Genomic DNA, 17999 nt, shown 5'->3' with positions numbered 1-17999 from the left:
ATTATTTACTACTATGCAGATTTGGATTATAGTGCATTGATGACTTCTCATTTTTTCAGATCGACTTTCCTGTCGATAAAGTCGAGTTGAAAAGTCGTTTGATGACGTCATCACATTGACACAGCGGAGGAACACAGCTGTACAACAATGAGCAACGTTTTGTTTAAGTTCTCTGTAACATTAACAGTCAATAGGTATAGTATAGTAAGTGCACTTTCAAAAAAAAAAAAAAAAGTCAATATGCCTTCTCTAAGACAGTTAACCAAAACAAAACACAGGCTCTTACCTTGAATTTTCAGGTCATTTTAAGTGCACAACAGAAAGTAATTAAGATCTCTCCCCCTGGCTCTAGTCTGGGTTACGTCTGCACCGGAAGCGTCCCCGTCGTACTCGCTCTCGGGGCCGATGAACTCGACGGCATCGCCTCCACCCTGGGTTGACACCCCCACCGGACTCGCCCGCTGCCACACTCGAAACCTCTAACCCTAGCGCGGTTCGATGACCACGGCCCGGCCGCCCTCCACACACCGACCAGGTACCAACTCTCAATTAAATGTGTTAGTCTTATTGTTGTTTTTCATGGAGAACTACAACATAGTTTGTCTGATGAGTGACTTAAAGCCTTGTTTTTAGAAGACACTGTGGTGTGTATGTATGTGTGTATTAGGTGACGGGACGGTAGAGACCAGGGTGGGGTGTGGGTGGGCAATCCCAATCTTGCCTAGGACAGCAAAATACATAGGGCCAGCCCTGCATGAACTGAACCGTGAATGTTATCAGCAGCTTCTGTGTTTATCAAAATATCATGCCAATAACAGTATTAAAGCTGCAAGGATGAATTTTAAACTTTAGACTCACGTATCCACCTATTTTTTATTTTGTTTTCATGATACTTTGTTTATCATGTATTAAACCAGGTACAAAATAAAAGTCATATGTGTCTCTGCAGCTGTGTATGACCCCGTCGGAGCATATCTTCGCATGGATGTGGATATATGTGTGTCAAAATAATTCATTCACAACAGTTTGTTTTGGTGGAGAGCTTTTATTCTGAAAGCAAATGTAGGATTTCCTCCATTATAACTGGTTTACTTGATGAGATGTTTTATTCCCACCTAGAGTGTGTGTGGGAGAGAGAGATGGAGGGAGAGAGAGAGAGAGAGGGAGAGAGAGAGCGAGCTGAGCATCCGCTATCATGCAGTGTCATTGACGAAAGCACCACATTGAATGAAGAGAACGGCACAGTCAACATGTCCTGTCTCCACATCAGAGGGGTTTTTCTCACTCTCTGTTTGGCTCCAACTGTGAGTGATTTCATTTTATTTTATCTCTCTCTCTCTCTCTCTCCCTGTGTGTGTGTGTGTGTGTGTGTGTGTGTGTGTGTGTGTGTCTGCTCTTTTTTGAAAACTAAGTTTCATTGCCAGTTTTCTTTGTGGTGGAAAAAAAAAAGCAAAAACATGTGACAGTTCTATCTCGGATAAATAACCTGAGTAATGGGGAGAAGAAGAAAAAAGAATCAATCAAAATGCACAAAGCAGATTTATCTGCTCCTCTTAATTCTTAATCATTCTTATTTCTAGCCCATGATAATCAGCTGTGTGTGTGTGTGTGTGTGTGTGTGTGTGCAGGCACATGCACACATGCAGCCCCGTCAATTGACAGTGATGAGTCTAAGTATGACTATGTTCATTGTGTTGTCGTAAAAAGGAGAGGATGCAGGAGAGAATCAGCAGGCTGCTCACTCACACACTGTGCATGACTGTGAATAAAAGAGTGCACACGTTACTGTAAATGCTTGGCACTGCTGCCACTTCATGGAAAACCAGGTGAATGCACAGCGCAGTCAGTGAGTGAGAGGTAGATTTTTATTTTTAATTGTTTTTTTGTTTTGTTTTGCCATTTTTAATAAGCACATTTTGTTCTCAGATACTTCATGAATGCTGCTAATGCTATTATTTTAATTCAAAAGTTTATTTCACAATTTATCTTTGATTACCACTGAATATTTAGTTGCATGCGTTATTTCTATTTCAAATACGTGAGTGTGCAGCACATGCATATAAGAATGTAGTTTGGACAGACAGTGTTGTTCAATAAAGAAAAAAAAAAAATTTTATTGAAAGATTAATAATAATCTTTCAAAATAATAATCATTTTAAATGTTTAAATAATATTTAGGATTAAATGTGTATTTTGTGGCATAAAATTACGTTAATTTGGGTGAGTACCTGTGTCTGTGCTTGTGTGACCAAACTATAGTCTGTTCACAGAATAAGTGCAAATTGGACAAACTGTATATGTTTATGTGGCTAAAGGGTAAGAAGATCAAACCCCAGCTTCCAGTCGGGTTGTTGTTGTTTTGTCCTCTCTTTTTATGATGATGATCCTGAGAACAGTTGGGCTATGATACAACACTTTTCACATTTTTTTCCTCGTGATTTCATCACATTAGTGGTTTTAATCAACGCACACACAGAGCGATATTCCAGGGGTTAGGGGTTAACCAGTTTCTTAGAAGGTCAGTGTTTATACCAGAAACACACATGCATGTGCACACACACACTCTTGAAATCACCCAAATGAAAACTTGATTAATGCAATGACTAGTGCTTACATTCTACTTTGTACAATTTGTTTTGGCCAATCGACTGTGACACGGCAACACAGAGCGTGGAAGGCTTTTTAAATATTCATCCTCAACATATCTTCATTCATTATTACATGGCCACCTAATTCATTTCCAGAACAGAATAGAAATATGAGAATCAGACAAACCGGTGGTGGTACAATGATGCCCGTGGCAGAGCGGGAGAAAGAGAGAATGTGAACAGGGCACACTCTCATCACTGTGTTCCACTCCATTCTCTCCATGATATTCTCTTTCACTGCTCAGGACCACAGATAATTATCATGTACTGGTGTCCACAACACACACACACACACACACACACACACAAGTGTGTGCAACATAATCAATGTACAAGACCAATGTGCACTTGTGATCAGCAGAACATGAAAGAAAGTAAGAAAGAAAAGATGAGAGGAAAATCAGTGTTGCCTTTTGTTCTTCGATTTCTTTCCCAGGAGATAATTATATATTGTGACTATAGACTCATTTTTCCCCTTTTTATATGAAACCTAGTTTTAGTGAAAAATAGGAAAGGTGGAAACATCATGTAGTTTGACATGTAATCCCAAGATAAAATGTGGCTGTGCTGTGTCTGAAACCATCGAAGCTGGTTGTTCTCTTTAGTCTCTGTTCTATAAGCTAGTCATTTCCAGAGACTGGGCTGTGGGGTAAATAAATGTATCATATCCTAAATAAATGAATAAATTCCACCAAAAAAATTAGCCGAATTGTATCCAATCTCTTACCTCACATTTATATCTGCATCTCTTAGCCACAGTCACAGTCTCTGCCCTTTGAGGCTTTGCTATTAAAAGAGGTCCAGCTAAAGAAAAATCACCTGAATGCATTTAAATTGTCTCATTTATAAACTAATTTAACGTGTGTGTGTTTTTAGTAGCGTGCATAAAATGATGCTGTGATTGATTTATTATGTGCTGTATCTCTTGGAAATGGCTGGTTTACCTCTTCAAACTAATACTATAGCTGTTGCACAAAAAACATACTAGTATGCACACATTTGCTCATGTGAATTGTGTTTAAAAATGAGGTCCCATATAAAGTAGTTTTACAGGTGAGCAGAGCTCCATGCGTGTGGTTACAACGCCTCGTGGCTCTAAAATTAACAAGTGTTATTTCCCTAAAAGTAAAAAAAACAAAAACAAAACCCAGAACAGCGAACTTTGGAATCTAAATATGTTTGTGCTCTCTTTTCGATTGACTGAACACGTTTAGAATTTCTGCTTCCGCTGTGTGGGAAGTGCACCTGATTTGCAACATCTGCAAAGTGAGCCAAATCTGATGTCCCCTTTTTGGGTAGTTAGTGGATAATGGGCTTCACCTCTCGTAGAACATTTTTCACAACAGACTGTGTGTCGCTCTGGCCGTGTGAAGAGGTCTTTGCATTCGGTTTTAAACCTCATGAGAGAGCCTCCTCATGTCTGTTTTTAAATGCAGCACTTCACCCGAGTGTGTCACGCAACCCTCAGGCCCTGGAATCAAGACTTGACTCACACTCTCTGCCATTTACAACGGTTCCCACTGTACATGGTTCCCACCTGACATAACAACAGAAAAGTGGGGTTAATGTTGAGTTTCCACTGTACAGTTGCGTTGATGCTTATGTCTAGTGGACTTTTTTGTACCTCAAACACTCACATCTTCATGTTTTCCTGTAAATTCAAACGACATACACACACAGTTTAGCAGGAAATTCTATCTATTTACATGTGTTTATGTCCCACTTTGATGCACACTTACTGCAGTCTCTGATTTTTTGTATTCGCTTTCCCTGCCGGAGTCGAAGTTGACTTATTTTTTTTTTTCACATGTACCTTGTCTGCCTTTGAACAGGACTAACAGTAATTGCTGAGTAAATTGCACAATATGAGCTTTCATTAGATTATTAGCATTGCATTAGGAACAAAGAGGAGTGCTGACGATCTCCTGAGGTTACTTCCAGCGCCGCCATCGTTTGCTGACGGAGGCAGAGATGGTGCATATTTATATGAGGGGGAAAACATTTCATGGCAGGATAATGGTGTTAAGTTTCGTGTTTTCTGTGTTTTGTTTATTATGCCGGTGTTTGTTTGTTTTTTTAGATAATAATTCTATACAAAAACAAGCTTTGGCTATTTTTCCAACAACTTTCCAACAGAGAAAGAGAGAGATGGTAAACAGATCAGAAACAAAATGAGGATAAAGGAAAAAGGGCTTTTTGGAGATGAAATGACACTCAATAAACAGAGAAGCATTTCAAACACCAGAGTTAAAACCTTCAAAGCTAACATTTGTTACATGTCAAAAGTGTGATCGTGCAAGACATAAACATCACATATATGCATATATATATATATATATAGTGTTTTTGTCATGTTGCTATTGCAGAACAGTATATGATGTCAATATTGTATTTTTATAGTATTAGTAAGAGTATGTGTTCTCTGAAGGACTCGGTGTGTTTGAGGTGTAAATCTCAAAGGCTGACCATTTCCTCCTTATCTTCATGTACCGCAGACACTTCACTTCACAGTGTGTGTTCCCTCAAAGATATTAATTAGCTTGAATCCAATTCTTTATCCAACAAAAAAAATAAATAAAAGAAATCCCCTTCTGTGTGTCTGAGTGGCGGACACTTTTGCTGCCACTGCTGTTTGACATTGTGCCTCTGATTCCAGTTTTAGGATGAAACTAAAGCCTGAAGCCTTTAGTTTCATCTTGTCACATTCAACTTGTCTTTCCTCAAATTGTCACTAAGGAGATGAAACCGAGTTGATTCAAGGATTAAAATCGGTGCATTGTTGGGGTGGAGTGGCTCAGTGGTTAAGACCGGTACCCTATGTGCAAAGCACATCATGGTCGCAAGTTTGATTCCACCCCTCGCTGATTGTACTCAATTCCATTGTAAGTCGCTTTGGATAAAAGAGTCTGCTAAATGACATGTAATGTAATTGTCCTTGCCATTTTACAGCCGACTTAATTAAGACACACAACTGGGATTAGAGCTTCAAAACACACACACAGCAAGAAAGAGAGAGGGACACACAAGATAATTATTACATTTTTTAACAGTGCATTATTCACCAAAATAAAGATATTACCATTATTTTCCAGCCAATAATACATAATTGTTAGAGTTGAACCAACATAATCACAGATAAACGAAAAGTAGTAAACACACTGTTGCTTTGATTCGAAATTTCAAATTTCACTTAACCGACACCATACAAGAATGTTAGAAAAACTGCTAATGCCACTTAAATTAAACCCAGAGTGGCTCAGAATATACAGAGATATAACCACCCTTTGTAAGAAATAAATAGTACTAATTTAAGTTGAACAACTCACTGTTCCACCTGGCGTTTGGCTCATTTGCAGCATGAAATGCAGGGGATGTAGAATGTAACATGAAAAGTGAGGGCTGTATGAGAGTCTAACACCGTGGTTGATACAGTGTGAACTGGCATGTGTTTCCACCTCGACCTTTTACATAAGTGTTTGTGTAATCTGGAAGCCTCATTTTTCTCTACATAATTATATTACATATCCACACTGTGCTTTGAAGTCATTGTAGCTCAGGAATGCCTCCTCCACTCTTTGATCAAAACACAAGCCTCTCTCTCTCTCTCCCTTTCCCTCTCTCTCTCTCTCTCTCTCTCTATATATATATATATATAACAAATATAAATCAAATGATTCTGTGTGGCTTGTTTAGTTTAATGCCATCAAACAAACAGGGGCATTTTTGCCAAAAAGGCTTGTGGTTCAGTGGGAAAACATCATGAAGCCCATCCTTTATAAACTGTTATCCAGAGACTGAGTGGTGAGTGTGTCATCAATTTATACTTCTGCGTAAATCTTGAAAGCTTTTTTTGCCCCCCCCCTTTCTATTTTCCCTTACTTCCTTCTTTCCTTCCTTTAGGCTTTATCAAGCCTTCACCCTGAATGTGAGTACATATTTCAGCTGGAGAAAGAGGAGCTTCACTGCCTTCAGTATATTGCAGCGCAGGATAACAGAAGCCAGGAAGGTGTGTGTGTGTTTTTTCTTTTCTTTTTTTTTACAACCCATTGAAGTACAGGCGTACTCAAAGCTACACTGGGTATTTCCAGTTGTCAAAGCAGATTCTTGATGTATGAAATCTATCTCCTCGGAGATGTACATCCCCGTCTTAATCCACTTATAGATCCAATGGCTAAGCCTTTGAAAAATGCTATTTTAAGTACTGTTATATACACTGGATTTTACTTATCTTCACAAGAGCATATTCAAACTTTAGGACGGTGTGTAAAAATAGTCTGATTATCTCCTTTGTTTTCCTCCCTCTGAAAAGGTTGTCGGCCATTCTGGGATGCTGTCGTCTGCTGGCCTCATGCAGTTATTGGAGATACAGTCCACCGAGGGTGTCCTGCAGTCTTCTCCCTCTTTAGGAACAACACAGGTGACTAAAGAATTACATGATGGGTGTGAAAGACGATTATATTGAAATGTATAAGATGAACAAATCATCCAAATGACTGAAAATGTGCTTGTTGATGTACACAGCGTCATCAAATACATGCAACAGAAACTGACACATGAGATTTGCTATATGGAAACAAAAGGCAAGAGGCAGGTTAAGACCGGTACCCCGTGTGCTAAAGACATCATGGTCGGAAGTTCGACTCCACCCCTGGCTGATTGTACTCAATTCCATTGTAAGTCGCTTTGGATAAAAGCGTCTGCTAAATGACATGTAATGGAAATGGATATATCAAATATCAAATTAAATCTGACACCAGGGCACCAGTTGGAGCCCCTCCCACTTCCAATTTTTCACGCCCATTCACTCAACCACTTTCAGTCGCACATTTTCACCATGGATTGATGCGGTCACGACAAAGTTTTGAGGTTTGGGGCATGTTCATGCCCCCAAAAAATGTGATTTAATTTGACGAGAAATAATAATAAAAGAACAATAATAAAAAGAACAATTTCAATAGAGTCTGAGCGAACAAGGTACGGAGGACCCTAATAAATAAAATTCATCCAAAACCTCTTGAAGAAATGTTAGGTGGGTAAACCAAGACAGGAGGATTATTCCTGTGGGGACCATAAATGTCCATAAACTACATTTCATGGCAGCCCATGAAACAAATCTCAAATACAAACCTCATGCTGCTGCTAAAGGAGCATCTGGGAACCATGAATGTCTGTTCGTTTCAGTACGTCTAAGATTACCACTGTCCTGTTGGATACACAACAACAACAACAAGTGTTCCCTAGAGACATGGGCTGTATTGTATATGTAATAGGTTTTATTCTCTCTGGCGAGAAACAAACATAATCATCTTTATGACCACGTTGAATTCTTGCTCTCTTCACCTCTCACCTCAGGTTCAGTGAGCCGTAACTGCACCAGTGGAGGTTGGTCCATGCCCTTCCCACCGTACCACATCGCCTGCAGTGTGGATGATGACATTCCTGAGGTGAGAGCTGCTGCAGAGGTCAGAGACTCTACACTGGGAGTGCACATGTCAGGGTGTGGCAACCGGCAACAAGAGAAAATGCAGTGGGAATGGTTGAGACTGTCGTTCAATAAAACGTAACCATGGGTCGTATGCAGGAATGAGGACCCTGGTGGTAGTATAATTTACAGCAATCTGGTACTTTGGATGTGCTGTCATCAGGTAGCTTGGATGAGGTTTCCACCGGCAGCTGAACGATGAGAAAACTGAATTATATAAATGTACCGTGATTTAAAAGATGGTTGTGTCAGGCTGCAGTGAAGAGAAAATGCTGCCTACGTACTTGCATTTGTTTCTTCCTGGATTGTTGGGTTCTAAATATAGGCTTTGCCCGTTCACTGCCTCGAGAGACAAGAAAAGAACACATAAGTGCGCATCCGCTGAAAATTCCTTTTCAAGGTAGAAGTAGTTAAATTGAATGTCACCCATGAGGTAATAGGTGAAATTATCCAGTTTCACAAATGGAGACAAGGAGCTTCATTTTCTTCTTCTTCCTTTTTTGGATGATAATAATGGAGAAAACCACTTTTAGTGCTATTCAGGGAATCTTTTGTGATGAGGTTGAAAAAAGTTTGGAAGTCCTCCACAAGCAGAGGTGGAAAGACACTAATTACAAGCTCTGAATTTGGATGTGGAAGCTTGAGCTGATTTTGACAAAAAACATCCTGTGTGAAACTATTCAGCAATTTGTTCTAATTCTTTGGACGTTAAATACATTTTCAAGCCAAGACGGCATTTTGAATACATCTTTATACTAAAATCACGTGTTTCCTCTTGCTTTCAGACAGAAGAATCGTACTTTGCCACTGTGAAGCTGATTTACACTATCGGCTACAGCATTTCATTAGTGGTGCTGGCTGTTGCTGTGTTAATCCTGCTGCTCTTGAGGTAACCAGATTACTGATACATTCAGATTGTTCAGAGCCACACTTGGAATTATACCTCATTTGAATTTGCTCTTTTTCCCCTCACAGGAGGCTGCGTTGTGCCCGGAACTTCATTCACATCCAGCTTTTCATTACATTTATCTTGAAATCTGTGTCGGTGTTCATAAAAGATGCTTCTCTGTTCTCAAGTGATGACACCAACCACTGCACCCTCTCCACTGTAAGATGATGCTGATAACGAGTGGTTTCCCTGATCCCGTGTTCACACGTCACCCTCATCACACTCTCCTGTCTTGTACTAATCCCTCCTTGCAATTCATTCTCTGTCCTCTTTCTTCCTGTTTCTGTTTTCCCGTCTAGTTCACCTGTAAGGCCTCTGTGGTCTTCTGTCACTACTGTGTAATGGCAAATTTTTTCTGGCTCCTGGTGGAGGCACTTTATCTGAATTCCCTACTGCTTTCCTCCTTCTATCACAGCCGTCGGTGTCTGTGGTGCTTCAGTTTGCTGGGATGGGGTGAGAAACCTTGACATGCAGCTTCCCCTGAAATGTGTTTTGAGTGTGTTGAGCTTCAGACTAAACCTTGAGGGTTTGTTTCCACTGTTAGACATGCTAGAAACGTCTTGTCCTTGCCCTAGTTATCAGTTTGTAGTAGTAGTAGTAACAGAAGGATACTTAGAAAGACTTGGTCATACTGTGCAACTGGTTTAGGCAGGAATACCAAAAAACAGTTAAATAAATCTAAAATGAAGTAAATAATCACTAATTAAAATGCCAAACAAGTTTTAATGTTGAATGTAATACATTTAATAATGTGGAAATTACAACTTATTACTATCATAGATTATATATATGTATATATATAATCCTGTATACATATACATATACATATACATATACACACACACACGTATACATATATATGTATATATGTATACATATATAGATATATAAAACTGTATCTCTCTAATAGAGTCATATGGCCTCGCTGTCAGCTGCCTCAGCCACACACACTGTGTTTAAAGGACGAGAAGGTTGTGGGCCATGTCATTATAACATGATGTCACTCTTGCCGCATGTGGCCCACAGGTTTGACATCTCTGCTCCAGAGCATTTTTTCACGCCTGCCTAAAACCTGTACTACTCAGTACTGTATATATATATATTTTCCACTTGGTATTGCGCTGCTAACGTGAGTCCCGAGCTTTATCGCTCAGTTTTTGAACATGCTAAAATCTACATGAACAACAGTTTTCTGTGGGAAATGCCTGAAATGCATGGGAGTGCTGTCAAGTCTGTTTTTTTTTTTCTTTGAAGTGTGGCTCTGGATCGCTATTCTGTTTATCCACCTGGTACATTATGTACGGGATGAGTTGTTTGTATTTTTGATCTTGGTGTATTAGATGCATTTGCATCCAGAATCACTTTATTTTGATGCTCCAAAAGACTGGTTTTCCCCGTGGAGTGCACAAATGTGTGCATTGTGTCATTTGTAGTCTCCGCTCCAGGAGACATTTGTACTTTTTATAGAACATAATGGATTATTTTGGAAGCTCTCTGGCTTGTTTTGTACAGATTGAGCAACTTTTTATAATTTGCAAGTGTTATTATTACTTCAACAACACCTTCATACTGTACAGATTTTATTTCTACAAAAAAACACTCTTTGAAATTTTGAAGTCAAATAGCTAAATATCTCACTGTACCTCGCGTGTAAAATAACCTGAGATCAACACAAAACTATCAGATGACTCGAGACATACAGAGATGTTTCAGTGCTTCTTGATGAAGACTTAAACTTAAGTGTGAAGAAACAAAACCACAGTGTCATCATCTACAATAACAGACAAACTGAATTTAGACTTACATTCCCGTGTTAGTCAATAATATGTTTTACTTTTTTATGTTGTTGGACAGTGTTATCTCAAAAATATATACAGTAGCAGACACTCACAGCCATTTTATTTGCTAAATAGTTAAATGTACGAGTATAAGTTAAGATATAACTGCCACATATTGTATGTGTAAAATTTCACATTCTGGTGACTGTGTAATTCTAATTCAGCAACTCAAGTGTCGGGTTTTCTGTCTCACTGCAGGTGTACCCGTGCTCTTCATCATCCTGTGGATTGGAACAAGGCTGTACTTTGAGGACACAGAGTTTGTATAAACTTACATTATTAATTACAACACTTCCAGGACACTGTAGCAGATTTATCAGTGTCCACAATGAAAAGTAACTAGAACCTGTGACTACAAACTGCTTTTTTAAAAATGATTATTATTTTCTTTTTATCACATACACCATCTGCACTCTAATTTTCCCTCATTCTGTCCTCACCACAGTGATTGCTTGTTATGAGATCGCCCCTTTTATTCTTTAGACAGCTGAATTCATTGTTCATCACCCTGGAAATGATCCTGCGCAGGCCGATTAAAGTGCATATTGCATGTCTTTCCACACAGATGTTGGGACATCAATGAGGACTCACCCTACTGGTGGATCATAAAGGGACCGATTGTTGTGTCTATAGCGGTAAATAACCTCCATTGTGCCGAAATAAACAACGTGATCAAAATGATGCATACACCTAGCAGATTATAAATTCTTATGCAAATTACAGATTTTTTCGGGAGATGATTTCTGAGAAAGGATGTGCAAAAATGCCTTTTGTGTACTTCACAATTGCGATACACAATTCTTTCGCAGCAGTCATGTCCAATTACACACTTGAGTACCCGTATTATTGCCATGACATTCAATTATCACATTGTCGTGCGTAACATTTGTCATAAAGCCTGTCGAGGCTTTTTTTTTGAAGCTGAACATTGTTCTTTTCATTTTGCGTTTTTCCTTTTTCTATTAACAGGTCAATTTTATGCTCTTCATGAACATAATCAGAATCCTGATACAGAAGCTCAATCCTCGACTCATCCAGTTCAATAACTCTTCTCAGTACAGGTAATTCTTCAGCTGCAGACACAGCTGTGGACACAGTACAAGTGGACGCTGTGCTGTTTATTTTATTCATGAGCGCATTTTGACCAGAAATGTGTGTGTGGTGAATGTATAATTCATTCAGTCACCACCAAACTGGAGACAAGTCCGACTGGCCTCGTCACTTCCCATGAGACTTATCTGAATTTGCGATAGAAATAGGCTCACTAATTGGCCGACGTTAATGAGGCACGCCATGCATAGCCTCATCTTATAAAGTAGATATACCCAACTTAAGTTAATTGATCCTTGACTTAATTGCACCAGCTTGATTAATATGTTTCCCTGCACATACATATTTTATCCTCCCTTGGAATCATGCACCTGCTGCTGCATTTCCCCCTCATGAACAAAAGCTGTGTTCACACTCACGCACGCACACGAGTGTCCTCTTGATTGACACCTGATGATTAGTGTGTCTGTATGCATGGTGCGATCCAGAGCAGCATTCCAACGAGATGTACAATGAATGGCCCCCTCAGGTGGCTTCATCTCCTGAATCTTGTTTCTTTCTTTGCTTGTGTGACACAGACGCCTGACCAAGTCCACCCTCCTCCTCATCCCTTTGTTTGGTACTCACTACATGTTCTTCAATTTTCTGCCCGACTACGCCAGTGTTAACCTGCGGCTCTGTGTTGAGCTCTGCCTGGGATCCTTCCAGGTACATAAGAGGACTAACACTCAATATTGTGACAGCAATATCTTGTAATACCCAGAAAACACACTTTGTGCTACACACCAGAATTGAATGTGCTAAAATTAGTCCTTTTAGACTGTCTGAAAAATCCATGCATTCAATTTACACCACATCCTGAATAGATCCATTACACCACTGATATAAATTTGAAAGGTAGCATATGTTGTTTTTTCTCTTAAATGCATTCAGAGGTTGATCATTGGTGTTTTGTGACTTGCTGGCGTTTTGGGGATCCGCAGCGTTTATGAATATGCAGCTCGTTTCTCCTCCTGCATGTGTTTTGGGTTGTTGCAGTGCGTTTACCCGTCGGCCACCGTAGTAAATAAGCTATTAGGTGACATTTAGCTGTGACACAGCAGCAATTAAAATGCAAACTTAAAATTCTCTGAAGGCAGTGGCTGATCTGAAAGCTAACCTCAGCATGCATATAATATATTACTTATAATGTATGTATGAATAGAGGTAGTATTTTTGAAACACTGTGCTTCCCAACCTCAGTTTCAGAGTTGAGAAATAACTTCATTATTTTTTTTTGTTACGTGCCCACCAGTGACAAAATGACTACCCCTATTCTAGTAATACAAAGCTAAATGCAAATTGGTGAAATATTCCACATGATTGCAATATACCATCAAAAAGCTGTTTTACTACCTGCACCAACCTACAGAGGGACAGAACTTCTATCACCCCTTGTGGACAATAGAGTATTTACCAAAACAGTGTTGTCTCTATCAGCTACTTTTCCCTTCCACTACCCTACACACACTCACACATACAAATGTTTGCAGTGTGTAAATGTCGCCAAAGACATAGAGAGAGAGATGTGGAGATTATAGGCTTAATCACATTTGTTTAGATTTAATAGTTACACTCCACAGCTCTAGGTTATTTGTTGAGCTGCACATTTTATGGTTTGTAGCAGTGCATTACGCGCACATAAATCAAGATGATTCCACTTTGCTGGCAGTGGAAGCAAAACATAATAGGTCTTTATTCTTCAGCCTATCAGCTCTCGTTTGTGCCTGACATCTAAGCTGTCACCATAACATGAGTGATCTTTTTAATTACGTGGATTAACCCTACATTTCAGTGACTGAGTACATCTCTCTTACAGGGGCTCCTCGTTGCAATTCTCTATTGCTTCCTCAATCAAGAGGTCAGTATGAGTCACACCACTCAAACATTCATCTCAGCCCATTCACACACATAATTTACGGGCTCTCCGTCGAATAATGAGTCTGTGGAGCCAGATCACATGGCATCGAGGGGTGAGTGGTTTAAAGTTGCCAGGGCTTAAAACACATGATAATTTTCCACTTCTCTTCTCCTTGTTGCAAAAGCGAAGGACCTGGGCGCTAATGTAACCGCCATGATTAATGTGAGGTCAACTCCTGACAGTCTGAGGGCAGCACCACTCCACGTTTTACATAATGACTCAAAGGCCATGATCGTTTGAAGTCACTTCAGTGTGATGGATAAGTTTATATGATCTATGTCTATATTATTGAGTAGATGATGTTGAATGCACAGCTCTGGTTTATTCATGGATGTTCGTCTGATGCCAAGGGAAATTTGTGATTTCATTCATCAACATTTCACCGATACTAAGCCTCAATAATAAACCACATCATACTTCACAAGCACCTAATATAAAATAAAATGACTTTATCCCTACAAGGAACACAAGGTAATTGTATTAGGTTTAGTTCTAAGAATGTAGTTGTGTGTTTGAAATGTAAGGGAATAGTTGAACGTTTGCATTCTTGTTAGAAGAAGATTGATAACAGAGTCATGAAGTCTTGCTGAAACTCCAGGACATTACTACTACAAATACCTCTTGTATTAAGAGCAAACCTTACATTTTAAATTTTACTTTTCATCGCTGTGATATAAAAAAAACAGGTCATAAAATTTTCTAATTTAAGACATTAAAAAAAGCAAGTAAGCATGGTGCAATGTTGCCTTTGCATAATTATATGAACTTGTGTGTGTGTGTGTGTGTGTGTGTGACAGGTCCAGAAAGAGGTCCACATGCAATGGCTGAGGTGGCAGGAGAAGAGCTATGGGGTGGTGTCACCTGCTGCAAAGGGCAGCCAGATGGACACGCCGTTCTAGAGTGTTTGAATACGCCTTTATTCAGCTGTACTTTCACTGACCATCGCTTCTCTGTATGTCATTGTCTCCACTGGGCTGTACAGTTACCAGTGGCTGTCAGCCGTGCACCATGAATCCTGAGAGTGCTTTACTGCCCACAATAGAGGTGGACCTTCTGGTGGAGAATGGTTTTAAAATCCCACAGTATGTCAACCACAAGACAACATGGACAGATGTTTAGATTTCCTTGGAGGTGATTAAGTGGCCAAGTTAAAGGACTACAGTATTTGGTATTTTATTTATCTTATTTGACCTTTATTTGGCCAGGTAAGACAATTGAGAACCAATTCTCATTTACAAAGACAACCTGGCCAAGAGGCAGCACAGAAACAGGGCAGATGAACATCAAAAATACGTGAGAAGGGATAAATGTTAAATGTCGCACAAACAAACATCCCCAGAAAACTGGGGATGAGTAAGTTAATCAAGCTGAGTGAATGAGTGAAGATAAGATGGAGTTTTACCAATTAGGGTTTTATAAATTAATAGAAACCAATGTGTTTGCGAGAGTGAAGAGAGGGCCAATGAACAGGGAATATAAACTGCAGCGGCGTGGTGCATGACATCCAGAATGATTTAGGAGCAGATCTGTAAATGACCTCTCTGTAAGCTATGAGTGGGAGGACTGTCATTTTAAGCAGAAGCTGTTTAGCAGAGTGTGTTAATGAGGATTTGTTACGATAAAGGAAACAATGTGACTTTAGAGAGCCGAGTATTGATGTGCGTTTCAAACGAAAGTGAGCAGTCGAGCCACAAATACCATGATGCTTGTAACAGTTGACAAACTGAATCTCGGAACCATCCAGAGAGAACATTTTGTTCGGGCACTCAGCTTGTAGTAGATTTCTGTTAAAGATCATGCCTTTTGTTTTGCTAGTGTTCAGTGTTAAATGAAGATTGGAAAAGGCACGTTGAATGTAGTTATTTAAGCTGTGGACAGGGCAGTGCATAAGATTAGCCCTAAGGATAGTAAGTGACTGGACTCATTGGATATCGATTTTTACATTGGATTATAACCAACACAAATACACATTAAGACTCAGGCGATAACACAAATTAAGTGATTATTAATGACTTTTATAATTTCTTATCTTGGAATGTGGGAAGCATCGACTGATTTTAATTCCTTGTGCAGCGCATGTAGAGATGAACTGGATGTGTATTTATACTGTCTTGTAGTTTTTACACTCTTTTTGCAGCTTATATTTATCATTAACTCAGCCAAGGAGCATAGTGTTTTTGTCCATGTTTGTCTGTGAGCAGCAAAACTCTAAAAAAAAAAAGCAAACAACACATTTTCATGAAATGGTAATCCACATAATGAAACTGAGCAGCACTGAGTCTGTCTCAGATTAAACATAAACGATATCATGCTTTAACCAAAAGATCTTTTTAAATCCTAAAAATAAACACTAATACGTGTTCTATAGCTTATAACAACAGGCGAAGATTGTGGGTTTTAGCCTAACATTCATTGTTCAGTGCTTTAAACAACTACACATTTATATATAAAAAAATGCTTATAACTACATCATTTGTGTGAGATAATCGGTTGAGTTTTCATGTGTTGTTGTGAAATGAACTACGTCGTCATGAATAACTTTCTGTACCATGCACTGCCATCCTGTTGCAGTTTTGTTTGTGACATGTAAATGCAACATTTTGCCTTGAACTGAATGTATAAGTTGCTTCTAGACTGTTGGTTTTCAGGTCTCTTGTTCTCTGGTTGAGTGCTGCTGCTTTCGTTGTGCCTTGTGTAACTGCCCCCACCATATGGAAGATGAATTCAGTTGGCAGCCTGTCCACATGACAGTCTCTGTGGTCAACGGAGATGCAGATACCGTGATGCTGGAATAATATTTATCCATAAAGTAGTTTTAAAAAAAATATTCAAAATGAGTCGTTTTTTCCCCCTTAATCTATTAGCAATATTTTGTCTGGTTGCCTGAAATGCAAATTTAGTTAAGCTATTTCTGTGAAAGAATAACACATTTTACAATGATATTACACATGCAGGAGGGAATGAATGACTTCAGGAACCATTAAAGGTCCAGTGTGTCATAAGTGGTGACATCCGCTGGTGAAACTGCAGAGCCATAACAAACAGACAACACCTCTGCTCCCCTCTGCCTTTCCCAGCTGCTTCACCGTGGCCTTTGAAAAACCGGAAAGCATGTGGTTCTTCTATGTTTGCATAATAAGCTTCTACTTCAGAACATAAAACAGCTCTCACTCTATCTTGTTTGCCCATTCAAGAAGCAGTAAAGCCCTGTGCCTTAAGTAAAAGGCTTTCTCTAAGGCTATGGGAAACCTAAGGTGTTTGATAAGAAATGAGAGTAAATCCCACATATGCAAGAATCAAGCAAGTCAAGTCGAGTCCCTGCTTTAAATTACAAGTCAAGTGGTATATGAATATAGAGGCTGAAGATGACTTCCAGATATTCCACACTTAAATATGTTAAAAACACAGTCATTTTGAACTTCTAGTGTTCATCAGTTACAGAAACACTGTATTACTCACACAAAGTAAGGAAGGACTGCTATTGCCCCATACAACTGCATTGTATGGTTGAAAACAAGTGAAACTACAGAGCCTAAAATGTAAGGAATACTAACATTAGACCTACATTAAACCATGGACATTAATTTAAAATATTAGGCTAAAAAACACACTTATCGTGAACCAACTTTTGACCTACCAAAGCGTTAATGGAAATTCACGTAGTGGTGTTGGTGTTGCTCGGTTGCCAGGTTTGTACGCAAGCAATCGTCATCGGTAACTCCTGAATATCTGAGAAAATATTTAATGTTCCATAAGTCTAGCCTTTTGGATTAGCCTTCACATTTGAGACTTAAGCCAGACTCGAGTCAAGTCATGTGACTCGAGTCCCTCATCTCTGTTGTTTGGTAACCTGGAAAATTGACTTTTGCCCCTTACATTAACTCCACAAAATAACAGGCACATGTTTCCTGACAATATGAAAACAAATATTATGTTTTTTTGAAGCTGAATTGGCTTGAACAAAATGTTTGCGGTCAATATCAGACTGATGAACACTAACAGTTCAAGAGAAGGTTCAGTTCACTTGATAAAAGAGTGTATTCTTGTTATTATATTGCATCATTATAAGTAT

At 39.2% G+C, this 17999-nt stretch overlaps 1 protein-coding gene across 1 annotated transcript; it reads left to right on the top strand.

Moving 5' to 3' along the window:
- The first annotated feature begins 1130 nt into the window (after positions 1-1130).
- ghrhrl (growth hormone releasing hormone receptor, like) lies at positions 1131-16772 on the top strand. The gene is made up of 13 exons (XM_044043256.1): positions 1131-1304; positions 6549-6654; positions 6958-7065; positions 8001-8092; positions 8916-9019; positions 9106-9238; positions 9379-9532; positions 11116-11176; positions 11483-11552; positions 11887-11978; positions 12546-12675; positions 13826-13867; positions 14725-16772. Exons 1-13 carry the CDS (start codon positions 1140-1142, stop codon positions 14824-14826), a joined length of 1359 nt encoding a protein of 452 aa, XP_043899191.1. The 5' UTR covers positions 1131-1139; the 3' UTR covers positions 14827-16772.
- Positions 16773-17999: the final 1227 nt, after the last annotated feature.

Source organism: Solea senegalensis, linkage group LG14 (genome assembly GCF_019176455.1).
Source record: "Solea senegalensis isolate Sse05_10M linkage group LG14, IFAPA_SoseM_1, whole genome shotgun sequence".
Taxonomy (NCBI): Eukaryota; Metazoa; Chordata; class Actinopteri; order Pleuronectiformes; family Soleidae; genus Solea; species Solea senegalensis.
The sequence above is the reverse complement of the archived record's forward strand: the minus strand, read 5'-3'. Positions and strand labels throughout refer to the sequence as shown.